The sequence below is a fragment of the Xenopus tropicalis genome, chromosome 5 (assembly GCF_000004195.4).
Source record: "Xenopus tropicalis strain Nigerian chromosome 5, UCB_Xtro_10.0, whole genome shotgun sequence".
NCBI classification, from domain to species: domain Eukaryota; kingdom Metazoa; phylum Chordata; class Amphibia; order Anura; family Pipidae; genus Xenopus; species Xenopus tropicalis.
Genome location: NC_030681.2, coordinates 158,181,255 through 158,209,175, shown reverse-complemented (window position 1 = coordinate 158,209,175; position 27,921 = coordinate 158,181,255). Strand labels below are relative to the sequence as shown.

The window sequence follows — 27,921 nt, the reverse complement described above, 5'->3', positions numbered from 1 at the left end:
TAAATATTTGAAAAAGTTGGATCTGCGCTAAACACTATACTGCCATGACCAGTAGTCTGGTAAAGTAACCACTAAATATGCATAGAATATCCGCTTTAACTGTAAAATATATATACTTAAAATTGACAAAATTAATTACTACAGGAAATAGCTACTCTTCTGTTCAGTTCAGGCCTGTGAAATATAATGTAACATTTAGGGGCAAATATACAGCCCAATAACCCAGCACTGGAGGATAAGATGGCAAATATCTCAACTGCCACCATTCTACTGCCCTTACTGCTCAGGTATGCAGGGACAAATGCCCCCCACACGCTACAGAACCCCAACATACTGAAAGTGATGATTTTAGCCTCATTAAATCGGTCAGGGAAATCCTTGGCTAGAAATGCAGCAATGAAACTCAGTAGGGCCAAGGTTCCTATATATCCAATTATACAGAAGAAGAAAGTCACTGATCCCTCATTGCACTTTAAAATAATTGTGTCCATTTCTGAAACTGTATCAGCCTCCAAAAAGGGTGGGTGGGAAGCCATCCACACAGCGGAGATTACAGTGGAACCCATAGAGCATATTATAACTAATACAATGGCCAGTTGGGTTCCTACATACTTCTTCAGCTTGCTCCCAGGCTTTGTGGCATTGAAGGCAATAATAACTGTGAGAGTTTTAGCCAACACAGAAGAAACAGAAATAGTAAATACAATCCCAAATGTTACTTGTCGGAGGAGACAACATATCTGAGTTGGGCGTCCAATGAATAATAAAGTGCAGAGGAAACACAACATGAGAGAGATGAGGAGGAGACAGCTGAGATGTTGGTTATTGGCTCTCACTATAGGAGTCTCCCAATATTTTACAAAGATTCCCAAAACTATAGAAGTTGTGAGGAAGAGCACCAAGGCAATGGAAGCCAAACTGGCCCCCAGAGTCTCCTCATAGGAAAGGTAATTTTTCATTCTGGGAACACAAGCAGTTCTCTGTTTATTGGACATTTCATACCCAGGGCATCTGAAGCAACTTGGAGCATCTGAAATGTAGAACATATAGTTATAGACGTACATTATAAGTTTAAGTGAAAACCTCAAAACAATAAATAATATTTACCTAGAAGTTTTTCTTTCTTTTCAAACGTTTGCTGGATTAAGTGGTGATTAATGTTGCAGACAAAGGCTGGGCCAAACCCCATAGATATAAACCACCATGAGAAAGACAAGACTTGCAATCAGCTTACACTGACTTTGCTTAAAGGCATTGGAGTTGAACTAAATGTAGCATCTCAACCTTTTTATTTCAAGCATTATTTGCACCTTTCATCCAAACTGTCTCCGTATTAAACTGAAGTGGCCGTACATTTTTCAACGGAGGATTCAGTGAAAACTGGTGTAACTTCAAGCAGATATTGCCCTTAGTTTTATTTGCAGCAGGGCAATAGCAGTTTCACACACCATAAAGAAACAAATTTGTTTATTTTTCTGATACCAAAACAGGCTGTTCCACATGCAATCTGAAAACTAGGGATGCACTGGGCCGAATCCAGACTTTTTTTTTAAGGATTCAGTTTCGGCTAAATTAGCATAAATTAGCATATGCTAATTAGCACTCAGAAAGGGTTAAATGGTCAGGGGGGGGGGAATGTTGCAATGCGCTAATTAGTATTCAGATTTAGTTCGATATTCAGTAAAATCCATCAGGATGGGTTTGGGGGTTCAGCCGGAACCAAAAAAGTGGGAAACCTTTGTTATTCTCCACCTCTCATTCTGACAGAGGGAGATTCCCTTCCTCTGTGGTTTCTATGATTACTGTGCCACAACGAATAAAAAGAAGTGGCATTTCAAGGATTAAAAAATAAATATTTTGAGCAAGGGAATATTCCTAATGACCATTAAGTGACACATAGGGGCAAACTCTAATATTTCTCATTTTTTTTTTAATTTCCTCGAATGGTTGTATATATAGTTTATGTATGTGAGTGTATAGATCAGGTCAGTATAGGGGGTGTGTGCTGGGGTTACTTGGATGGGTTGAACTTGATGGACACTGGTCTTTTTTCAACCCTATGTAACTATGTAACTATGTCTGACATTTACTAAAAAATCAGCTATGAAAAAGTCAATGAGGGGAAAAAGTTGCAGAAACTTTTCTAATTGTCACCCCAAAACCTCTACTTTTCCAAACTGTCACACGAATAAACAGCATCAAAACTCTGAAAGATTTGAGGGAAAAGCAAGATTTTTCAGGACAAGGAAGGACAACACGGCATGAATTCAAATTAATCTCGATCATTGCTGTATTTATAAAATGTCACGATAATGCTTAAATCGTTTTGAGTTTACATTTGAAAATCCCGGATTTTTTAAGCGAAAGTATTGTTAAAACTCAAAAATTTGGAGTATAAACGGATGTTCGCTTCCATGAATCCTCTTTATTTTTCCCAAACAGGAAGTGCTCCAGCAGCCATTTTAGGAGCAGTGGCACTCATTCTTGGAAAACAATAATGTGTTTAACTTTCACTTTAAACTGGGTGAAATAGAAAACCGGCAAGGGGTTTAACTTCTACTTTAAACTGGGGGAAAAAGAAAACAACAAGGCGATTAACGTCTCCTTAAAACTGGGAGAAACAGAAAACAATTAGGAGATTAACTTCTCTTCTTCTTTTGACGAAAAAGTTAACTGAACATTAATAAATCTCGAATTATGAGAGTAATTTTCAAAAACTTTAATTTTTCAAGGAATGTTTCTGAAAGATTCTAATTGTCAGAAAAATCGAGTACTGGCAAAAATCCCATTCGTAAATCTAAAAGTAAAAGAAAAATTGATTTTCTCAAAATTGATTAGTAAATGTGCCCCTTAGCGCTCAAAATCTGAATTGAGGAAAAAAAATCTGATGGTTACTAAATGGCCCCCATAGATTTTTGGTTGCTTTTTTTGATTCATAGCTGCAGACAGCATTGTTTGCCCCAGCAAACTTTAGTCCTAAGGGGGTCATTGAATGTCCAGGACAGGTAGGAAGCACAACTTTCTCTTATTTTGCCAGAGTGACCTGTGCAGAAGATTCAACATTTTAGGGGAAAAGACATCATTCCTGACAAAGTGATAATTTGTCTGCCCAAAATGTTACATCTGCTAAGCTGGTCACTCTTTGGTGTAATAAATTGGTAAATTTCCTAACAGTTCCAAGAAAGTGCAATTCCTATTCTTCCTGTAAATCCTGATGCATAGTGAGTTCTGGTGATGGCATCGAGGGAAATAAAGCACCTCATAGGAGATTAATAGAGGTGAGAAGGATTCCTTCTACTGGTTTTCTGCAACCAACTTTGTCTCTTACCTGATGTGTTGGACACTTCCCCATCTACACACGGGACACAGTCATAACAACAAGATGGCTCCCCGTCTCTTTTAGACTTTCTATATCCCGGGGCACAAGGTTCATTGCAGAGAGACTGAGGGGTCTGTATTGTAACATACAAAGACATATTAAGTCGTCATGGATCAGAACATCTGCAGCATGTTGAGAAAACACATCTATCTTATTTTTCAGGAAATTAGAGCTTGCTTTATATAGTTCACTTCCATATACAACATCATTATAAACATACATGTCATTTTTGTTTTTAGAACAGTAAATCAAAGGATGTGGATTTGGGGAGTTTATGCATTTATGATGTGTAAGGCTTTATTAGATACAACAGATTGTGTGTGGCTTTGTGTAGACAATAAATAAAAGATAACAGAAACATGTTGATGGGAAAGATCCTCTGATTAAATCCAGGGTTTCCACTTCAAAATTCAACATAGTGAAAAAGAATAAGATGTATATAGAAGGGGTAGTTAACCTTCAGGATAGTCCTTTTAATATCCTGGTATGGTTTACAAAGCGGTTCAGAAGGGTTATTCACCTATATGCAGTTGGCCTACACGGAATGTAGTTTCTTCTGGATCCAGTTGTAGAGTGTTTAGGTCGGTTTTAGATCTGTTTTATAATCTAAAAGGGATCATTTAACCACAACCAGGTCAAGGCTACACTTATTCCTAACCTTATATGCCAACAACCTCAGCCCCCAGGCCCATAGCATAGGCAATTACAGCATGAGTCCAAGATGAACGTTAGAGGTCACATCTCCATTTTCACACTGGTTAGAGAAGATTAACAATTAGCAAACACTTTAAAATCAATTAACACCCCTGTAATCTTTCCTATAACAACTGGAGTGAAGAGGTCTCCCGCTGTGCCAGGCAATCAGTCCTCACCCCAAATCCTCTAGCTTCCTGGGAGAATAGCCAAAGAGGAACAGGATTGGACTCTACTGAGAAGAAAGGTGGCTATACACACTCAGGTTTGAGTCTTCTTCCTAATGAACGTTTGAATATCGTATCAGTTTAAAATCTAAAACTCACATTCAGCCTGAAATTTTAGGATAAAGCCTCAAAAGTCACCAAAGCAAAAATGTCACCAACACAAAAATGATGCTGATACAAAAAATGCTCATTGACTTTAATGCATTTGGATTAAAAAAAAAAGTTGCATGTACAAATTGTCGCCTGTGTAAAATTTGCCGCTTGAAAAATCTGTTGCCTATTGGCTTCAATGCGTTTCACAATTTTTTTGCCTTTCTCAAATATTTTAGAAGTTCCTGGATTTTTTGGTGAAGCTAAATGGGACAGATTTGCTCATCACTATCCCTGACCTAAGAAGAACTTTCCCATAGAGCAGCGGTTCTCAACCTGTGGGTCGAGACCCATTTGGGGGTCAAATTACCCTTTCACAGGGGTCGCCAAAGACCATTGGAAAACACATATTTCCGATGGTCTTAGGAATAATTTTATGGTAGGGGGTCACCACAACATGAGGAACTGTATTAAAGGGTAATGGCATTAGGAAGGTTGAGAACCACTGCCCAAGGGTGTGCTGTGCCATTTTTCCCACATCCTAGGAATCAGTTGCTCTAATACTTGTACTATATGCATGTATAGTATAATAAGCTCGAAAGTACGACCTGTACTGTTCATCTGCCAGGGCAAGAGAAACCTTGGAGAAACAAAAACATGGCAGCACTGAGCCAGTCCATATTTCAAGGAATAAGTACATAGAATATTCTCAGGGTTGGATTACTTTTTCAGTAAGAGTTTGCCTTGGATAAAAGTGAGTGATTTTAGTACTGGGGGTGCCTAACACTGCTATGTAGTTATGTTTACACTTACCATGTTGAAGTGCGGGCCCCACAAGTCAGTGCTGCTATTAATATAAAATTGTGTCTCGTGGTCTGATGCATTAAAACTTCCAACTTTTCTTGAAACAATACTATGTCCCGGTAGGAAAAGCCACTTTATAATGTCATAGCGTGCTGGGGGGTCCCCGTATTTGTTGAAGGAGTGGGTGTCATTGGGAAACGTGGTAAAGGTCACATTGCGTACAAATTGGTTTATCTAGAAAGAAAGAAGTATTGCTTTGTAAATGGCCATACAGGTACACGTTGGTAAGTCCATGCCAGCCGAATTATTTCACACATGACTAGAGACCAATTCCAAATTCTCTCAATGAAATACATTAAAATGTAAATTTAACATGGACTTTCCCGTTAAATAACTATTAATAAAGTATCTAGAAGAATTAAGTCTAAAACAACTGGACTTTTCTGAGTTTTTCTTGATAACGTTTCACCACTCATCCGAGTGGCTTCTTCAGTTCAAATGACTGGTAGGGAATTCCCCGGTATTCAAACTCTTGACCAGGGAATTCCTTACCAGTCATTTGAACTGAAGAAGCCACTTGGATGAGGGGTGAAACGTTATCAAGAAAAACTCAGAAAAGTCCAGTTGTTTTTTACTTAATTCTACTAGATACTGTATATCATGACCTGGATGAAGGAGAATCTTCATAGACAACTATTAATAAAGTATATGGAATATTCATTTCTACTGGTTGGTCCAGTCATTTGCCCAATAAGTTAACTGTGATTTATTAAATCTGTTATTAGTGCAAAGACAGCTGCCTAAAGTAAAACTTCACTCTACCTGCCAGGGCTTTACTTTCCTTTTCATAGTTCTCAGTCGGTCCCAGTGATTGGCCGGTGGCTGAGCCGAGTAGACATTGTGCAGGGCGCGCGCCAGGGCATAGACTGCAGTGTAAACTCTATAAGTGACTCTGTAATTGTGATTCCCATACACTGATACATCTGCCTCACTCATAGTCTTATTCCCTGTGCAGGGTTTAACTAATTCTCCCGGTATGTTTGTTGTAGACCTGGAAATGTCTATGAAAGCGCATACAAATAACGATTGCCACGTGGATGCAATTAGCGCATTGTTGGGGTAGTTGTTGGGAGAAAATGTATAAAAGAACTTCTTAAAGCCGGGAATCTCTCCTTCCTGGATCATTAGGGACAAAGAGCCATTTAATGTGGTTTCCATCTTCTGTTCATGTAGCATTATAACATTGTATATAAAGGACGAGGTGATCCATAACTTTGGGGGGAGTTTGTAAAGAGAAAATAAGTTTGTGAGGCTGGTTTCTGGGCTAATAAACAGGACAATCACATTAGCAGTGGTCTTCTCAATCGCCTTAAGAAGTTTAAAATAAAACTTTATTAAAGCAGTGAAGGCCAAACAGCCCCCTCTACTGGCAAGTTCCTTACTTATCCTTTCCCGGGCTCTGTAACCAATGGCATCATCTGATATAATGAGTCCGACCCATTTCCAGCCAAAGTGCTTCAGTATCTGCACAATCCCATCCATTTCTGCCTCCTCATTGGGGATAGTTCTGTAGAATGATGGGAACTGGGTTCTGTCACTGAGTGCTGGATCCTTGGCGCCGTAACTGATCTTGGAGTAAAACAAAAGAAAGGAGAAAGCTCATAGCTCAACAGAAAAGTACAAACACCAGCTGGAACTGTGCAAAAGGTGTCCTGTAGCTTACACTCTCTCTACATCTCTACATGTTGCGCCTGTTGTACTATTGATACATATGTTTTCATTACAGGTATGGGAGCTGTTATCCAGAATGCTCAGGACCTCGTGTTTTCCAGATAAAGGATCTTTCTGTAATTTGGATTTCCATAACTTGTCTGCTAATAATCATATAAACATTGAATTAACCCAATAGGACTGTTCTGCCCCAATAAGGGGTAATTATATCTTAGTTGGGATCAAGTACAGGTACTGTTTTATTATTACAGAGAAAAGGGAATCATTTAACCATGAAATAAACCCAATAGGGCTGTTCTGCCCCCAATAAGGGGTAATTATATCTTAGTTGGGATCAAGTACAGGTACTGTTTTATTATTACAGAGAAAAGGGAATCACTTAACCATTAAATAAACCCAATAGGGCTGTTCTGCCCCAATAAGGGGTAATTATATCTTAGTTGGGATCAAGTACAGGTACTGTTTTATTATTACAGAGAAAAAGGAAATCAGTTTTACAATTCTGAATTATATGATTAAAATGGAGTCTATGAGAGACAGAATTTCCATAATTCAGAGCTTTCTGTATACCGGATTTACGGATAAGGGATCCCATACCTATATTTCAAAACTGATTTCATTCTGAAATTAAAAAAAAAAAGTGCTTTATAAACATTCAAAATCAAAGGAAAAAAAATTTTTTTTTGAAAATGTTTGATTAGGTCCCATATTAAGTGATGGTAATTTAAAGTGCAGCTTCTGGCCCACACATGAGGGTCAATGAGCTAAATCCTAGAAATGGAGGAAAATAAAGAAATCAGCCTCATACATTTACAGCGGATGGGTAACTGAATGAGGTATTGTATAACAATAAAGAACACGTACCTGTGGGTAACTAAGGACTCCTACAAGTTGGGCAATGGTGTATGATGTACCGGTAGACAAGTCTCCCACAAATCCCACCATCTTACTCTTCCCCCAGCAGCTGAAATTGGGAAAATTTTGTTCTTTTCCAGAAATTGCACCCAGTGCGCCAGAGAGAGACTTTGTTGTAGCACCGCAAGAATCAAATATCTGGTAGCCCAGAGTTATATTGGGCAGGATCCAGGAACTCCTGTTTATCTCCTCAACTGCAAATATGAAGGCCAAGTAATGGCGGTAATATCGAAATGTTGTCCTGTAGGGTGCAATAAGAAAAAAAAATCTATAGAAAATAACATATTTGAAATCTTATATCAGTAAAATATTTGTTCTAACTAACTTTTACACTTATTTTGTAGGAAATATATTTTTCCATTTTTTTTTAATGTTATTCAGATTTCAGAGGAGCATTTGGATGTTCTTATTTCTCTGCCTCTCATTGGTGCATATATACACAGAGGTAGTCATTTATCAAAGGATCTGAACTGAAAAAGCACGAATGAAAAAAAGTTGTGGAAAAGTCATGAAAACTATGACTTTTTCAACTTGTCGCATAATAACCGTGACTTCCATCTTCCAGTTGTCAAAGGGAAACCTGCCATTGACTTCTACATGATCTCGACAGGTTTCAGATGCTGTATATTTGGATTCAGAATTGGAAAAGTTGCAACTTTCTTTTCCATGACTTTTTTGGGTCTTTGGTGTCAAAAAGCCTGACCCCAAAAGTTGTGGCTTACAAAATGACCCCATAAAAGTTAACCTTATGTTGAACCACCTCTTTAACAGCTCTTACAGCTTAATTGTGAAAATCAGTTGCTACACAACATTTAAATATCTCCCTTCCTAAATCTTTGTGCTCAGAACTCTCAGATGCCCTTTTTGCCTGCCCTAAAACCAGCCATGGGTGCTTCTGGCGTTTGGGTTTTGCCCTTAGTCCTTGTTAGTACCTTGCTCCAGGCAGAACTTTAGCTAGATTATTTACCGATTGGGTTAGAGCAGTGATCCCCAATGAGTGGCTCGGGGGGAACATGTTTCTCCCCAACCCCTTGGGTGTTGCTCTCAGTGCCCCCAAACCAGGGAGTTAATTTTGAATTCCTGACTTGGGGGCAAGTTTTGGTTGAATAAAAACAAGATTTCCTACCAAATAAAGCCCCTGTAAGCTGATAGGGTGCATAGAGGCCCCTAATAGCCAATCACAGCCCTTATTTGGCTCCTCCATGAACTTTTATGGTGCTTGTGTTGCTCCCCAAGTCTTTTTACATTTGACTGCAGCTCAGTAAGTAAGAAAGGGTGGGGACCCCTGGTTTAGAGTGATGTTACTGCAGATTAAATTCTTATAACACTTTAATAAAGCCACAAACTTACAGAGCACAAAACACTTTCCATGGTTCCGATGTAAAATTAAATCTCTCCCTCATGTAGAAATCATTCAACTGCAGGAAAGCGGCAATAACCAAGTCCCCCGGTTTCATGTCGGATGTGTATGTGTGAGTCCTGAGGGCACAAGCAGAGCCGGGGGGGAGATGAGCATCAGAAGCCATTGAGGAGATATACAGAAATACAGCCAGCAGTAACATGTTTCCTTTAGGCAAATACAGAGCAGCAGGGACGGAGCATCTGGTAGAACATTCTCCCATAATGTCATCGGCACAGAGCCGCTTCTATTTATCCTTCAGGTAGAAATTTATTTTGGCAGAACCTGTAATTTTTTTTTATTTCCAGATGAAGAAAGCCTGATGGATCTAATGAAATAAAACGAATTTAACCTTATATAAGAGTGACAATTATTTTGTAACCCTTTCAACAGGACTCTCGTGTGTAAATTGTCTGTATTAAAGGGGTACTTGATCCAAAATGTGTATGTAGGTATATTTTTATTTACACAGCGCTGCACATGAATGCTACAAAGGGGGTCATTACAATAATAAATAAATGCAAAATATAATAATCAATACCAATACTGTAAATACAAAGGACAGTTGCATTAAAGATTCCACAGTGCTAAGTGTCAGACAAGAGGATGGAGGTCCCTGTCCTGTAGAGCTTACAATCTAAATGGCAGGATATTAAGTGCTGCCGGTTACAGTAGGTGCAATATAAGTGCCAGTTCCCAGTGTAGGTGCTATGTGAGTGCTCCAAGAATGAGAATTGAAAATTGGCAGCTGGCGTGCAAGTGCCCACTAAAGCTGTGGTAAAGGAGACTGAAAGTCCTAATCAGCCTGAACAGGTACACATTGAAATACAACAACACATTGAATGAAAGGCTGACAAAGTAGAGTCTGTAGGAACAGTTGAGAAGAGACTGCAGAAAGAGCAACATGGAGGATCAGTTGGGTAACCTTCCATAGTCACAAGGAATGTTGGGAAACAGCAGTGTGATAGCAAAGCCCAGAACATGGATCAGGAACAATGAATGCAGGTAAGGGCCAAAGCTATGGAGCAGCTTCAGGCCCAACTAAAAGTCGGTCAAATGTAGGAAAAGGTATCTGAGAGAGGGTTCAGTACAGAGAGGCAAAGTCTGTGTGGTAGGTTCCCAGTAAGGAGTGATATCAAAAACAGAGACACTGTAGCAACCTCAGCTAAATATGTGGTACTATAAGTTTTAGAAAGACTGGTGATTTCTGAACCCCAAGTTACCTGTACCAGGGAAAGTATCACTGACGTGTGTGATGTTGAGGATCAAGACGGAATGAGAAGAAGATCATTGCTGGAATATATGACAAACGTTTTTGCTCTTTTGATCTCTGGATGGAATAACAAATAAGTTTCTGTAACCCCATCTTGGCTAGTATTTTGCCAATGCCCAACTAGAGGGTATGAGCACAGGCACATGTGACTCTAACACACAGGATGGGCCTTCACAAATGGGAAGAAATGCCCTTATGAGAGGTTGGGATACTGCAACTCTTCCCTGCCAAAGGTAGAAATAATGAAATTAAAACACCGAAGGTTCTTTGATCATTAACTAGAAGTTGGTTTATTGGTGCAATCCAAAGCCTGTGCAGGGTGAATACTCTGATGATGTGACTGATGTGGAAAAGTAGACTGAAGTCCCAAGGGTTTTCACCATAAATGGCCCAGATCCCTACAGCCGATGGTGGTTCAGGGATAGGAACTAATCTGACACCCGCAGTCCCTACAATAAGGCAGCAGAGCCTTGGGGGTACTAAACCCACTAATTTCACTTTTGTTGGAGCCACAACTGCTCTTACTAAATAATCCTGAGCCAACTCACCCCTAGAGCTGCTTTTACAGGAGTCTAACCTGCACACTGACATTCATGGGGTCCCTGCTCCCCGACTTAGACCTCTAGAAGGATGGCTTCTTCTAGGGCTTGATATTTCTGGGCCTAGTTGGTCCAGGCTTCCTGGCACATCCTTCTGCTGGTAAGAGGAAGGCCAAAGAGGAAGGCCCAATCCCTGCCTGACACTATATTACAGTGTCTAGTGCAACTTTTTTCTTCTGCCGCTACTTACATAAAATAATGGCATAAAATCTGGTGGTGGGACAGCAAATTTTACACAGTTTTTTTGGCGAATTTCATTTTACAGCATAATAAAGAGTCCCCTCAGTGTCTGAGGAATTTAGAGGAAAGCCAGGAGGGTGTGAAGTATTTTACATATGTGTTTTGTTACAGGGGACCCCGTGTAGGTAGCACCTATGGGGCAGGTTCTAATTTTATTGTACCCTGAATCCTGTTAGGGTGATGGCACACAAGGTAATTTGTCACCTGTGGTAGCCTATATTTGACAAATCTCTTCTGAATGCTTTCCCATTGGCAATAAAGCAAATCCGTGTTGGGGAAGCATTTGCGGCTCTTCATTTTCTGAAATCGGCCAAAGTTTCCTATGCAGGAAAATGAAGTGCCATGTGTGATTTCCAACCAGGGATTCACTTGATTGCCAGTGGGACAAATCTCACTGTGTGGCTACTGGCTGGTTTGTGTGTTTGTAACCCTTGTACCATCATTCTGGTCGAATGTATTCAATCTCAAAAATGTAAACTACTGTAATATGATCCTCTGTGTATTTTTACCAAAATTTAATTTTTATGGTGAGGGCAGTGAGGGGGTTGGGGAATACCCAGCCGGGGGATGTTGGGTAGAGGGTTCCTCATGGTGAGGGCAGTGAGGTTGGGGAATGCCCTGCCGGGGGATGTTAGGTTGGGGGTTCCTCACGGTGAAGGCAGTGAGGGGGTTGGGGAATGCCCTGCCGGGGGATGTTGGGTAGGGGGTTCCTCACGGTGAGGGCAGTGAGGGGGTTGGGGAATGCCCTGCTGGGGGATGTTGGGTAGGGGGTTCCTCACGGTGAGGGCAGTGAGGGGGTTGGGGAATGCCCTGCTGGGGGATGTTGGGTAGGGGGTTCCTCACGGTGAGGGCAGTGAGGGGGTTGGGGAATGCCCTGCCGGGGGATGTTGGGTAGGGGGTTCCTCACGGTGAGGGCAGTGAGGTTGGGGAATGCCCTGCCAGGGGATGTTGGGTAGGGGATTCCTCATGGTGAGGGCAGTGAGGGGGTTGGGGAATGCCCTGCCAGGGGATGTTGGGTAGGGGGTTCCTCACAGTGAGGGCAGTGAGGGGGTTGGGGAATGCCCTGCCGGGGGATGTTGGGTAGGGGGTTCCTCACGGTAAGGGCAGTGAGGGGGTTGGGGAATGCCCTGCCGGGGGATGTTGGGTAGGAGGTTCCTCACGGTGAGGGCAGTGAGGGGGTTGGGGAATGCCCTGCCGGGGGATGTTGGGTAGGAGGTTCCTCACGGTGAGGGCAGTGAGGGGGTTGGGGAATGCCCTGCCGGGGGATGTTGGGTAGGGGGTTCCTCATGGTGAGGGCAGTGAGGGGGTTGGGGAATGCCCTGCCGGGGGATGTTGGGTAGGGGGTTCCTCACGGTAAGGGCAGTGAGGTTGGGGAATGCCCTGCCAGGGGATGTTGGGTAGGGGGTTCCTCACGGTGAGGGCAGTGAGGGGGTTGGGGAATGCCCTGCCGGGCGATGTTGGGTAGGGGGTTCCTCACGGTGAGGGCAGTGAGGGGGTTGGGGAATGCCCTGCCGGGGGATGTTGGGTAGGGGGTTCCTCACGGTGAGGGCAGTGAGGGGGTTGTGGAATGCCCTGCCGGGGGATGTTGGGTAGGGGGTTCCTCACAGTGAGGGCAGTGAGGTTGGGGAATGCCCTGCCCGGGGGTGTTGTGATGGCAGATCACATGATCAGATAATTAATGATGAGTGAATCTGTCCCATTTTGCTTCACTAAACTGCTAAAAAAATCACAAAACACCAAACAATTTGCGAAATGTGGCTACCGCACAACTACTCTACAGAGAGGAGCTAGAGAGTAGAAGAAACCAAATCACGTTACGTACAAATGTCCATGTGAATGAACGGAAAGTTTCCTGCATTTCCTAAAGGCTTCTGTGCATGCAGGGGGTTAAGATTTTCCAGCTGCTATTCAGGCCTGGATTTGTGGGCAGGCCATAAAGGCCCAGACCTAGGGTGGCAAAGATCTGGAGGCTGCATCTGCTTTGGGAACTGGATGGGGGATTTTGACAGCTGTTTGAATCTCCTGCTCACTCATTCCCCAGTGCAGCTTATCAGGGAGGGGGCGCAAGTGTAGAGAAGTGAGCACGACAGGGCGGGGCTAGGGGTGTGAGTGCAGGGGGAGGGGCGACGGGGATGTTAGTAGCCATGGGGCCCTCAACTTTCAAATCTGCCGCTTGTGCTATAATCTTCAAGGTAAAATCTCACAAACATTTTTCACTGTAATTGTAATCAATTCTCGTCAAAGTAGTTGCATCAGATGTACTCCCCCTCAGGGCCACAGATACATTAGAATAAATGCTGCATTCTGGGTAGAAACATGTCCAAAATTGCACTTAAAATACTGCCCGCACAGCTTCTTTTTTTAATCCGTGCAACTTTTTTTCTTTCTCCAAATACATTGAAGTCAATGGTTGTCTTTTTTCTTGGCCAATTTTTTGTAACAGAAGAAATTTGCTGATGGCAAAATGCAGAATTTTGCCGTGAATCCATCGATCATCGCTAGCTTTGGGTATCTAGTAATTTCATAGCTATGTTGGTAAATAAGCCCCACAGAGACAGAATATACCATTTGCTGCCATTTATTAAACACAATTAAGTTTAGGAGATGTTTCATGGTTTTGAGAATTGAAATAAATTCAAAAGTGTCACAGACAGAGCGACGGTTTCTTTTCAGTAATGTGATGCTTTCAATGTCAGAGTCCGAAGCGCAGATCACTTTGGATCTATTCTATTGTGGCCCAACTGGAAAGAATGGCATTTGGCCAAAATGTTGCCATTTCGGGTACAACTCCAAAAATCTATTAGACTATTTAGCCTTATTTTTTTTTAATTTGCAAATAGTTTTAAACAAACTCTCAATGAAATGAACATTATTTGGTAGGAACTGTAGAACTTTAATCAGCAGATTGATAAGGTGTTAATAAGGTTTAATATTTTCTGATAGTGGTTTTTCTTGAATTTAATTCTGGTCTAAGATAAATAATGTAACACTTAGGACCAAATATACAGCCCAATAATCCAGCACTGGAGGATAAGATGGCAAATATTTCAGCAGCCACCATTCTACTGCCCTTACTGCTCAGGTATGCAGGGACAAATGCCCCCCACACGCTACAGAACCCCAACATACTGAAAGTGATGTTTTTAGCCTCATTAAATCGGTCAGGGAAATCCTTGGCTAGAAATGCAGCAATGAAACTCAGTAGGGCCAACGTTCCTATATATCCAATTATACAGAAGAAGAAAGCGACTGATCCCTCATTACAAAGCAAAACAATTGTGTCCATTTTAGAAACGATATCAGCCTCAACTAATGGAGGATTGGAGACCATCCACACAGTAGAGATTATAATTTCACCCAAACAACATACAATGACTAATACAATGGCCAGTTGGGTTCCTACATACTTCTTCAGCTTGCTCCCAGGCTTTGTGGCATTGAAGGCAATAATAACTGTGAGAGTTTTAGCCAACACAGAAGAAACAGAAATAGTAAATACAATCCCAAATGTTACTTGTCGGAGGAGACAACATATCTGAGTTGGGCGCCCAATGAATAATAAAGTGCAGAGGAAACACAACATGAGAGAGATGAGGAGGAGACAGCTGAGATATCGGTTATTGGCTCTCACAATAGGAGTGTCCCAATATTTCACAAAGATTCCCAAAACTACAGAAGCTGTGATGAAGAGGATGAAGGCAATGGCAGTTAAGCTGGCCCCCAGGGTATCTATAAAGGAAAGATAGTTTGTAGCTTTTGGGATGCAGACAATTCTTTTTGTATCCGGCATCTGATACGCAGGGCATTTCGAGCAGGAAAAAGCATCTAAAAAATAAAATATTCATGTAACTGATATACAGTATTCGGACTCAATCGTACTTTGATGAATGTGCCCCCTAGTGTTAAGGAGATTACAAGATGATCTCAATTGCAATAATGATTATGCCAGTAATATATAGAATTGCTTGGGGTCTAAGGAAGATAGATAGAACATGTGTGTATGGACAGTGTATATTAAGAAGATTTAAATATTTTCAGACAGATATTTATATTCTATGTGATGTTTCTTTTTGAGAATGTATAGCTGTAATTGAAGCACAGTAATCTGAATATCATGGAGGGAATCTACCCGAGGGAATGGGCCAAACAGTGTGTAAAGATGGTCCATACTTACCACCAAACAAAGCTGTCATTGCAGTAAAAAGTGGCTTTACAAAATATTGTGAGGGAAAAGTAGGCAAACTGAATAGACACAAAGCTAGTTCATTATTTTATAGGAAAGTGAAGTGAAGGTAAAGATATGGGTTGATGGTGAGGGACTCAAAATTTTTCACGAAACTGCTGAAAAAATTAGCTGCTACAAAAATTTCACTGAATATGAAAAAAGTCACATAACCGCATTACGTGAATTTATCTCTATTTTGTGAATTTTCATGAGTTTTCATGAGTTTTGCAAATTTGTCGGCGGTTCGGAGATTTGATGGAGATTCGTTCATTACTATAGCTGGCCTTCATATTGAGGTTTAGACGCTAAAACTTTCTCGCTCATCTTTTATTTGGAACAGGTTTAGCAGAGGTCAGAAAAACATTTCTTTATTTGCTTTCACATTTTATCAGTAATAAAATAAATCTGAATTTTCAGCTAAAAGGGGAGATAAAGACCTTGGACTTTTGCCTGCTTGGCAGCACTGATAATAGTATAGGAATATGGGTTCCAGAATAAGGGAAGGGATCTGACGGGAGGCCCACTGGGAATACAAAAGACTTCATCAAGCAAAGAACAGATGAATCTTTAGAACTGGAATAGTTTCCCCTGGAGGTTCTCCTAACCCAACATAAATATCAGCATTTCTCAACTACACATTTATGTTGGCACAACTGGGAACTCTAATTTATATGTAGGACTAGTACCCTGCCTGTTTCTCTAGATGTTGTTAGAGATGTAGCGAACTGTTCGCCGGCGAACACCCGATGTTCGCGCAAATTCGCAGACTTTTGCTGATGTTCGCCACTTTGGGTTCGCCGCGTTTTTTTTTGGCGCCGCGTTTTTTCGCCTTGGTTTTTCCGCCGCGTTTTTTTCGCCTTGGTTTTTCCGCCGCGTTTTTTCGCTTCGTTTTATCGCCTATACATAGGAATAGCTTGCGGGTTTTTTTTGGCGTTATTTTTTGGCGTTTTTTTTGGCATTTTTTTTTGGCGTTTTTTTTACAAGTATTTTTCAGAGAAGTTTTTGCCCTTGATCCCCCTCCTGCATGTCACTGTCCAGGTCGTGGCACCCTTTAAACAACTTTAAAATCATTTTTCTGGGCAGAAATGGCTTTTCTAGGTTTTAAAGTTCGCCTTCCTATTGAAGTCTATGGGGTTCGCAAAGTTCGCGAATATTCGCGAGTTTTGGCGAAAGTCCGCGAACGGGTTCGCTACATCACTAGATGTTGTTTCTATTCTATCCCAACTATTCAATATCTACCTTTTCTTTAACTTTCATCTTTCTTCTTTTTTCTCCTCATTGCTCTTGAACCATTGTATCTGGACACAATATTCTCTCTCATGCGGTCTTTTAATGTTTTACTCTGACCCTGACTTTAATTCTCCTTCATATGAAGCTCTCTGCTTTATTTATTCCCCTCCACTTTTAAATATTTCTTTTGTTTTGTTTTCTGCTCTTTCTTCTCCCTATTATAACTCCCCATTTATTTTAACTGTTTATGACTTGTTCAACTTTTATTTTGCTTACCTGTTGAGTTGGACATTTCCCCTTCGGCACACTTGGCACAGTCATAGCAACAAGATGGCTTCCCTTCTATTTTAGACTTCCTGTATCCTGGGGCACAGGGTTCATTGCACAGAGACTGTGGGATCTGCATTTGTAAGATAAAAAATAATAAATCTCAGACTATAAGGAACACTGAAAACCAAATCAAGTTTCCACAATAAATTGTGGGTCCTTGTCAAAATGTGATATATATATATATATATAGGAACATTTTCTAATTGGACCAGTAGTGTTAGGGAAGTACCGCAGGGGTCAGGCCTTGGTCCTTTGCTTTTTAACTTGTTTATTAATGATCTGGAGGTGGGCATAGACAGTACTGTTTCTATCTTTGCTGACGATGCTGAATTGTGCAAAATTATAAGTTCCATGCAGGATGCTGCCATCTTGCAGAGCGACTTGACTTTGGGCAGCAAAATGGAAAATGAGGTTCCATGTTGAAAAGTGCAAAAAAGTTATGCCCTTTGGTAGAAATAATATAAATGTGAGTTTTGCATGAAATAGTAATTGAAAAGGGGGGATTTTTGTAGATAACAAGTTGTCTATTTGCTTTATTAACCACTGAATGACATTGCCTAGAATTAAAGTGCTGTCTTGCATAAAAAAGGGCATTGGCACAAGAGAAGTTTGGATGAGTTCTTGAGCAAGCAGAATACCCAAGGCTATTGTGATACTAATATCTACAGTAAGGGCCAATTCTTTCCGTTTGAATATGAAAATTGCATACTTACGATCCAAAATTTTTGCATTGAAACGATCATTTGCAATAGTCATGAAATTTCAGTATCCCAAAGATCGACCAAACAAAATTTTTTCCAGTTTCATGAATTTTTCGGCAAAGCGAGATGGGACAGATTTGCTCATCACTATAACTGAACGTTTCCTTCCTCCTGCTGCTAAGCTAGATGGTCTACTGGTTTAAAACTCAATGGAAATATTGAATGTTCAATGTTTAAAGTCTCTTACCATTCTAAAGTGTGGACCAAACAAATCGTCGCTGCTGTTGATGTAAGAATGTGTCCCGTTTGATGCATTGAAATTTCCAATTTTAGTTTTTAACATATACTTGTTTGGTAAGAAAATCCACTTTATAATGTCAAAACTGACTGGTGGGTCTCCATATTGACTGAGCGAGTGGGTGTCACCATTGGTTATAAAACTTACATTCCGAACCGAGGCATTCAGCTGAAAAGAAAGAACTAAAATGAAGCTAATAAGAAAGACTACTTTATGATCATTTTGTACAGATATTATCTGCCTTTAGTTGGAAATCAGCTTGTTTGGTAATGGATACACACAGACATATGTATCCAAGAACATTCTTTTATTGATTGGATGTTTCTGAAAAACAAATCCACAGGAGTAAGGTCAGATTTTATGCAATACACGAATATGAATTTGCTACTATGCTTTATACTCCCCCTTATTTCTATATAATTCATTATCAGTAAATAAAGAATATGAATGAGTAGAATTTTTCGACAGGCGTGGTTTTGCTACGAAATTCCACATTTCACCACTGGTAATGCCAAATAAGTTGTGTTTTGTAAAAAAAAAATGTGGATGCATAATAAAAGTCGTGGGTGCCAAAAAAGTGTGTGATAGCTGCGTTTCTTGAATATTTTTACTGTTTTGTGATTTTTTCCATAGTTTCACAAAGTTTCCAGTGAAGTGAAACAGGACAGATTCGATCATCACTAATAAAGAACAATTAGAATAATAAGATAAATACGATTAAATATAAATGCACACATACACACACTTTTCCACTGGATTTTTACCTGCACTGACTTATTTCACTGGTATTTTTGTATAATGTGTCTGTTTTGTGTCTTTTTTTAATTTAAATGATACCTTATTTAAAGGAAGGTAGTTTTTGGGGTCGAAATTAGAGATGTAGCGAACTGTTCGCCGGCGAACTAATTCGCGCGAACATCGGGTGTTCGCAAGTCCGCAAATTCGCGAACTTTTGGCGATGTTCGCCATTTTGGGTTCGCCACGGTTTTTTTTTCCGCCGCGTTTTTTCGCTTCGGTTTTTCGCCTTTGCGTATACATAGGAATAGCTTTCGGGTTTTTTTGCGGGTTTTTTTTGGCGTTTTTTTTACAAAGTATTTTTCAGAGACATTTTTGCCCTTGATCCCCCTCCTGCATGCCCCTGTCCAGGTCGTGGCACCCTTTAAACAACTTTAAAATCAGTTTTCTGGCCAGAAATGGCTTTTCTAGGTTTTAAAGTTCGCCTTCCCATTGAAGTCTATGGAGTTCGCAAAGTTCGCGAATATTCGCGAGTTTTGGCGAAAGTCCGCGAACGGGTTCGCGAACATTTTTGGCAATGTTCGCTACATCCCTGGTCGAAATGCCTCCTGGCTTATATAAAAAGAAGCCAATCTTCAAAGCGAAGATTTAGTTACATAGTACTGATGAAGAAGTTGTTCATCATTTACTTCAGTCTTTGCACCAGTGGAGCTTACAATTTAGGGTCCCTATAACACTTCTCACACAAGGGTCAGTTTTATCAGTAGACAGTGAACCACCAGTGAACCTAATTGTATAGTTTAGGACTGTGGAAAGAAAACAGAGTAAATGGTAGAAACCCACACTAAAGAGAATATACATAATACTTCCATATATTGTCCAGGCCAGAGTTAAACTGAAGACAAAGTGCCAGGCAGAAGTGCCAGCCACTGAACCACTGGGATTTAGGGTGAGTCTCAGCTACTGGGTGGTTACATGGATGGCAGCTAGTTGAATGGCCCACGTTTTACAGGAAAGAGGTGGTGGCTTTATCAGGCTGTGGAAGGAGAACCAATGACCTGGTCATGTTCACTAAAACCCACCCACCCAGTTTAATACATGTTGGGTACGTTCCTACTGCAATGTGTGTTGCCAGTAAACATTCAGTGTGGCAAATCAATGGCATCAGCTCTATGGTCCTCATCATCTAGCACTGTTGATTCTATGTTTGCTGGCAGTAACAGGGATAAAATTACTGTAAATGATGGGGATACTGTAAACTGTTGGGCTACTTCAACTGCTTGGGACATTTGCTACTTCTCAATAAAGTGCTGTTAAAATCTTACTTATCACAAGCCTATTGAGTTGCAACTCCCTACAAGTCCCAGTAGAGCATGAACGGTTGGAGGAAGGGATTCCTCTCTGACATCTGACACATAGATCATGCAATAGCTTGGGCTCCAGTGGTTGGTAAAACAATAACAATCAGAACAATTAGCGGCCATGTCATTTTTTTTGCTGCAACATTTTTGTCTCTGCAAAATTTCTGCAGTTTCATGAAAGAATTTGCCGATGGCTAAATGTGGAATATCACTGAGAATCCATACCTGCCAAAAAAAATCGATCATCGCTAATTTTTAAAAAAACAAAACAGTACTACAAACCTACCTGCCAGGGTTTTACTTTATTTTTGAGACTTTGTAGTTTGTCCCAGTGATTGGCCGGTGGCTGAGCAGAGTAGAGATTGTGCAGGGCGTGCGCCAGTGCATAGACTGCAGTGTAAACTCTATAAGTCACTCTGTAATTGTGATTCCCGTACACTGATACATCTGCCGCACTCATAGTCTCATTCCCGGTGCAGTCTATAACTTTTGCCCCTGGGACAGTCCTTATCAAGCTGGGGGTATCCAGGAAATAACAATGAAACAATCCCTCCCATGTAGTTTGTGTTAATTCATTTTTGGGATTCTTGTTAGGAGAAAATGTAGAAAAAAATTCTTCAAAGCCGGGGATCTCTCCTTCCTGGATCAGCACCGACAGAGAGCCATTAAATGTGGTTTCAATCTTCTTTTTTCTAAAATAAAATGTATTTGGGAAAAAGGATGATGTGATCCAGACTTTCCTTGGCATTTGATTGAGTGAGAATAGATTAGCAAAGGCGAAAGTGTATTTAGTGCTAATAAACAAAACTATCACGTTAGCGCTGGTTCTTTCAATTGTTTCAACAACTGTACTTTCATAAAAGTCATCCAAACAAAATGTGTCGTTAATTAAAATATGAAAAGCTACACAGCCCCCAATATCAGAAAGCCCTTTACTTATCCTTTCCCGGGCTCTGTACCCAGTGTCATCATCTGATATAATGAGTCCGACCCATTTCCAGCCAAAGTGCTTCAGTATCTGCACAATCCCATCCATTTCTGCCTCCTCATTGGGGATAGTTCTGTAGAATGATGGGAACTGGGTTCTGTCATTGAAAATGGGATCTGTAGAACTGTAACTGATCTTTAAAAAAAAAAAATCAAATTACAGAAAAGATTCCTGCATCACTTCCTGTCAGCTGATCTCTGAGGGAGCACACAGCCCATCACTAAATGGCGGCTCAAGGGAAAGGATGTAAAAGGGCAATATTTACTGATATATATATTCCAGTTTGGGGAGATTCTTTAATAGGCCACTTAACATAATATAAACTATCTGTTGGTTCATTCTGGGGGTGTAGTTTTCCTTTAATTCTCCACCCATATTTTAATGACTAGAGATGGATGCAAACATTTTTCAGCTGAAGGACAATGACACAAGGTATTTGTATTGCTATGGCTCACCATACTGGCACAAATATCTGATACAAACGGTGTATTTCCTTTTTGAATTATTTAATAATGACTGAATAATGAATAAATGGTGAATAAATAAATTCAGATAATGGCAATTACCGTTGTATCATTGTCTTGAGAGCTGGAGCGGTAAGTAGAGAGAAGAGAATATCACTGTTAGCATTAACATTAGCTGTATGTTATACATGAAATAATAATAATACCTGGGGGTATTTAAAAAGTCTTACAATCTGGGCAATGACATACGTTGTACTGGTGGAAAAGTCTCCCAAAAAGCCCAGCAGCTTTCCATTGTTCCAACAGTTATAATTAGGAACTGTACGTTGGGTTCCAGACAAGATGCCCAGGGTGCCGGAACCAGCCCGAACCTCTGCTCCGCAGGAGTCATATATTTGGTAACCCAGTGAAATATTCGGTAAAATCTGTGGGTTCTTATTTATCTCATCAATCGCAAACATGAAGGCCAAGTAATGGCGGTAATATCGGAAAAATGGCCTGTGTGATATCATGAAAATGGGATTTTAAAAAAATTGCCAGAAGGAAGAAATATCATAAAATTATAGCCAATACATTATTGTGTCAAATTCAGTGGGAAAATTAAACTCAGTGGGGGTCATTTATAAAGTTTTTATATGTACATTTGCAAAATCAGTTTAGTAAATATTTTTTTTTTCCGCCACTGAAGTTGTGGCGTAACTCGAACACAGAGTGTGCGCATAAATATTCACAATTTGCAAAAATGCCATATTTAAAAAAGACATTCGTACTACAAATAACATTTTTGCAATTATGTTTGCACTTTAGGGGCCTTTCCTAGACGGGACTTATAGTTTACCTGGGAAAAAAATATATTGTTTTTTCGACACAACCTGAGCTTTCTCTACAATACAAAATGGGTAACCATGTCTTTCTACTCCAAAGTATGAAGCTGTAAAGCTTTTCTACAATTGGCGATTTTGACTAAACTTCTGAAAATCACCTCAAAACTTTCACTTTGCCCCATCTTTTCTCTGACAGGTCATTAGGTAACCATATAAAACACCCTAAATATGAACCCCAGAGGTCCACTGGACAGTTTTGATGCCCATAATATACTGTGTGCACACTATTTTCATGGCTTACATTTACCTAATTGAAAAACACACAGGCAGTTTTGTGTGTGGTAAAAGAGGCAACAATTTAGGGTGACCATTGAAAACCATATATTTTTGGAATGAGGAAAATTGTATCATACTTACCGTGATTTTCCTTTCCTGGCCACTCCATGTCAACACTTACCGGGATAGCCCCTCCCCTCTGCTCCCATCAGAAGGACCCTCCCCAAAGCTTTAAAAGACCAACCCTACCTCCACTCCGGTGTCTAGTAATGAGCTTCTAGAAACTTACCGAAAAAGGGTGGGAATCTTGACATGGAGTGGCCAGGAAAGGAAAATCACGGTAAGTATGATACAATTTTCCTCATTCCCTGGCCACTCCATGTCAACACTTACTGGGACATAGCAAGCTAATATCCCTAATCGGGAGGGTAAAAGTTCCACAAAGGAAGGAAGTCTGGATCCCAGAGTATAAATCTATTCCAGAAACATCCCAAACCAAGTGAAAACCCCACTGTGGGGTGTAGAAACCAATATCTGGTAAAAACCTGTGAACCCTATATCTGCCCAGGAATCGGGGCTGAAATCAAAGATGATTGAGCTGTGTGAATCGCCACGGTAACGACTTTACGTATAAAAAGGTAAAGCCCACACCAAAATAATTATACCAAATGTGTAACCCACATCTGGGGAAAGAGGACCAAACACTTACCGATAAGGGAGGAGGATAGTTAGACCCGAAGGTCTTCTTACTTCCACTACTTACCAGCACGCCTGAAACAACGTGCCCTCTCAGCGATCACTGCTGGAAACCGCTAAAGTAGTAAACACCTGAGGAAAAGACTTAGCAGGGGAAACAAAAAAAAACAAACCAGTCAATGACATTCTACCTGTATCAGACCAGGACAAGCTAATACTAATAGCCTTTTTGTTTACCCCTGCAAAACATACGCATCTTGTAGATATGTCACTCCTGATGTCTACAGAGTGCATAAGGGCCTGCCCATGTCCTAGCCCCCAAAACCCATGAATCCTTCCAGGAGTCCAGTTGGGAAAAATCTAGCTAAGCATGAGACCCCTGAAACTAACCCAGCAAATCCAACCGGTCAAGAGCCTTGTAAGTCCCACAGGCTCTAAAATGGTACCCTTCACAAAAGCCTACCAAGTAGCCAGTTTGATACCTACCAAACATATTAATAAATGGTTTGCCAATACTAACCCCCAGAGACTACATGCCACCACTGGAAGTGAACAGTGCCCGTCTCTGTGAGGAAACCGCATAGGGAAAGCTTCAGACAAGGCTGATCCTAACCCTACACTCCTGGTACCCTGCCCAAGCATAATTTGGATGGCACTACAGGATCTGTGCAAAATAGAATGGGGGTCCAGCTGTAATACATGCCCACAAGACTGGCATTTGCAGAAATGCTTTTTTTTTTTTTTTTTTTTTTTTCTTCTTCCCCTCCTACTATGAGGATATATACCTTAACAAGGATAATAGATTTCATCATGTAGATTGGATCTAGAACCTATGACTCATTTGCATGCTCTAAAATAAGGGCACCAACAGGAAATGAAGACCCAGGTAAAGAAAGGATTAAATCTAGGTAAGGGGACAGTTATCCCCCTATAGATATAAAAGGAAACCGACCCATACCAACAGTATGACAATGCTCAAACCCATAGACCACTTAGCTCATGGGTCTGTCCCATAGCCTTAGCCTGCTGATGGTTCAAGCACCCTTCTAAGATTCTAAATGTGACAGTTGTAATATGTGGCCTCTGAGCCTAAACTTAGTCCGCTAACTGGCCCCTCTATGTACCTGACCAAGGATACTGGACAGGCCTATCTTACTATCTACCCCAACAGCAAGGCCTGAAAATGATGCACTAGTCATGGCCATAGTTGCCTATACAGATTACTATCTCTGTAGTCCCATATACAAGAAGTTCTTTAAACCGATGCACCCACTGAATACTGGACTTAAATGGTGAACCAATCATAGTGTCCAGAGCCAGGAATGTTTATTGACCATACAGAGCCCTATTGATCAGGCTTCTAGCATAATGCCCTGTTATATGGATAACCATGGAAACCTACAAGGCATTGTGAGCCACGTTCCTCTGAGCCGTCCCTTGTTCCTAGAAGTATCTGCCAGATCAGAAGCCCTGGCAATTTAAAAAAAAAGTGATAAACATTTATAACACTTACCCCAGCAGCACAGCCGTAGTGGGAATCCTCCAACCACTAGTCTTGAGAAAAACCAGCACCTAACAGATCTGAAACCATAACGTAATTTGAAAATAACATGACTACTGTGTCTACAGTAAGGCTAAAACTCCGAGTTAAGTCACATTAAACCCATACACATAATTTGAACACCTGTAGCATGCCAGTGCATACGCAGTGTGTAATACCTGTCTGCACTCAGAGTGTGGCCCTTAGCATCTACACAATATAACAGTGCATATGAAGCCAAGATGGCTGCTGGTTTCAGACCAGTGTATCCTACCTAAACACAGTCTTGGCTGTTTGTACTGGTCCTGTATTGAAAGAAGAGAAAAATACATATACACTGTGTTGTTGCCCCCTCAGAATTTAGCTTTTTACAAATATACAGTATAATACCTGCATGCAACACCTCTGTTAGATATAATACATATACAACCACAATTCTGCTTGGTTGTACCCTTAAGTCAGTTGACCACTACCTTAAAAACAAATACAGCGTAGGGACTGCATTAACATGCAAACTACATTATCCTGCTTGGCTGTTGCTTCTACATAAGCCATAGTCAATGGGTGAGCAATACCCAAACAGCCCGTTTCAATAGAAACTATGCTGTAAACCAAAATAAATGTTGTTTAAACAAGCATGATACCGGGTCACTATCAGTGATAATGTTACCCCTACTTACCTGGAAGCTGCATAAGCCAATATGACCCAAAACTGAATCAATACAGTATGGACATTGCCTTAACCCACAGAACCGATAAAATGCTGCAACATATACATTCAAATTGTTAGTTATCTAAGCCTGTCAGGCAACTACATGTTGTGTTTTAACATACATATCAGTTTAAATGGCATATTACCCTGCATGAGGACCGCTCAAGTGTTTGAACCTATACATTCAGTATTACATGGAATATTACCCACTAATATGTTTACCCTATACATTCAGCATCGATGGTATTTTACTGGAATGACTTAATCTATACATCCAGTATAAATGGTAAATTGCCCATAGCAACCACTAAAATGATTTAACATATACATTAAGCATAAATGGTATATTGCCCATAGCAACCACAGAAATGATTTAACATATCCATTCAGCCTAGGTGGTATCTTATGCATGGGAACCACTGAAATTATTTAACATATACATTCAGCATGGATGGTATATTATGCATGGGGAACCACTGAAATGTTTTAACATATACATTCAGCATGGATGGTATATTACACCTAGGAACCACTGAAGTGATTTAACATATACATTCAGCATGGATGGTATATTACACCTAGGAACCACTGAAGTGATTTAACATATACATTCAGCATGGATGGTATATTACACCTAGGAACCACTGAAGTGATTTAACATATACATTCAGCATGGATGGTATATTACACCTAGGAACCACTGAAGTGATTTAACATATACATTCAGCATGGATGTTATATTATGCATGGGGAACCACTGAAATGATTTAACATATACATTCAGCATGGATGGTATATTATGCATGGGGAACCACTGAAATGATTTAACATATACATTCAGCATGGATGGTATATTATGCATAGGGAACCACTGAAGTGATTTAACATATACATTCAGCATGGATGGTATATTATGCATAGGGAACCACTGAAATGATTTAACATATACATTCAGCATGGATGGTATATTATGCATAGGGAACCACTGAAGTGATTTAACATATACATTCAGCATGGATGGTATATTATGCATAGGGAACCACTGAAGTGATTTAACATATACGTTCAGTAGGCTGTTCCAATAATCTGGCCCATAAAGATTCTGCTACAGAGCCATGCTGCCCATTCCAGGCTAGCACATATTCCCATGTACACACTGGCTGAGCCAGGTTACATATAAATATTGCAGACACCAGTTCCCTAGCTTAAAAAGACTAGCCCAACTCTTTATGAGAAGCAGTATGAAGGGAAGTAACAGCAACTTACGGCACCAAAACATAAGTGTAACACAGAGACCTTACCTCATACTCCTGGGGCTTCAGCCTCACAGCCAGGAAGGAGAAAGGGAAGGAAGGAAAGGGGGAGGGGACCTATCTACCCCATTACCTACAGCTGAATACTGCCCTGCCAAGTAATTACCCAATTACCTGCAACTGGTGTCTGCTCCAACAGGCATTGCATTTGCACAGCTCCCAGAATAGACAAAATTGCAGACTTACCAATTTGCTCCAAGTGTTGAGATTTTGGAAATCAAGCTTGCATCTTGAGCATTACCTCCGTGTGCTGGCTTGAATGGCACCCTTTTTTTTTTTTTTTTTAAATTACCTCAACCTTGGAAAAGACTTGTGAGGAAGGCAGCTGGCTCTGAAACCTGGAATCCTCCATTTAAAGAAAAAAAATAATGCCCCAGTATAGGGGAAATAAGGAAAGGAGGCCATAAGGCTCCGGCCGCTAACTAAGTCCATGTTTCCTGATGCTTAGCTAACTGCCACCTCCCTCTCCCATCTGTAAAAATGAGGAGGAGTGTAGGGGCCACACACTCCACTGCCGCTGGACGCTTCACAAGCAGGCCCAGTAGGGCACACAGATGGGGGGATAAGCACCTGCCACCAGACCTGCTACCCGCAGCTGGGAGGGCACATGGATCAAGGACAAACAAGTGATACCTGCCATAGCACCACCATGCCCTCCTGATCTCAGAGCCCAGACATAAAGGACTCCAAAAAAAAAATGAGGTAATGTGCTTGGGGGGGATAAAAGATCTCCATGACCAAAAACCCCCAGTCCCTAGGACGCTTTCAGGCAGCCCTAATGCTTCCCCAAGGCTAAAAAGAAAAATTTGCTTCCAATGGGAGCAAAACAAAAAGTGAGGCAGAAGGACAAAAAAGACACCGGAGTGGAGGTAGGGTTG

General features: G+C 40.8%; 2 protein-coding genes and 1 long non-coding RNA gene across 3 annotated transcripts; all 3 read right to left on the bottom strand.

Moving 5' to 3' along the window:
* Positions 1 to 131: 131 nt before the first annotated feature.
* LOC101730871 (vomeronasal type-2 receptor 26) lies at positions 132 to 9,296 on the bottom strand. Its single transcript, XM_031902800.1, has 5 exons — positions 9,190 to 9,296; positions 7,789 to 8,080; positions 5,203 to 5,427; positions 3,329 to 3,452; positions 132 to 1,030 (listed from the first exon to the last, which is right to left on the bottom strand). Exons 1-5 carry the CDS (start codon positions 9,294 to 9,296, stop codon positions 132 to 134), a joined length of 1,647 nt encoding a protein of 548 aa, XP_031758660.1.
* A 4,980-nt stretch (positions 9,297 to 14,276) lies between these two features.
* On the bottom strand, positions 14,277 to 22,143 carry LOC116411032 (vomeronasal type-2 receptor 26-like). Its single transcript, XM_031902799.1, has 4 exons — positions 21,913 to 22,143; positions 18,084 to 18,302; positions 17,082 to 17,205; positions 14,277 to 15,175 (listed from the first exon to the last, which is right to left on the bottom strand). Exons 1-4 carry the CDS (start codon positions 22,141 to 22,143, stop codon positions 14,277 to 14,279), a joined length of 1,473 nt encoding a protein of 490 aa, XP_031758659.1.
* Positions 22,144 to 23,445: 1,302 nt separating this feature from the next.
* On the bottom strand, positions 23,446 to 27,317 carry LOC101732889. Its single transcript, XR_004222639.1, has 3 exons — positions 27,032 to 27,317; positions 24,992 to 25,059; positions 23,446 to 23,622 (listed from the first exon to the last, which is right to left on the bottom strand). It is a non-coding gene; the product is annotated as an uncharacterized LOC101732889 (long non-coding RNA).
* Between the last annotated feature and the right edge of the window lie 604 nt (positions 27,318 to 27,921).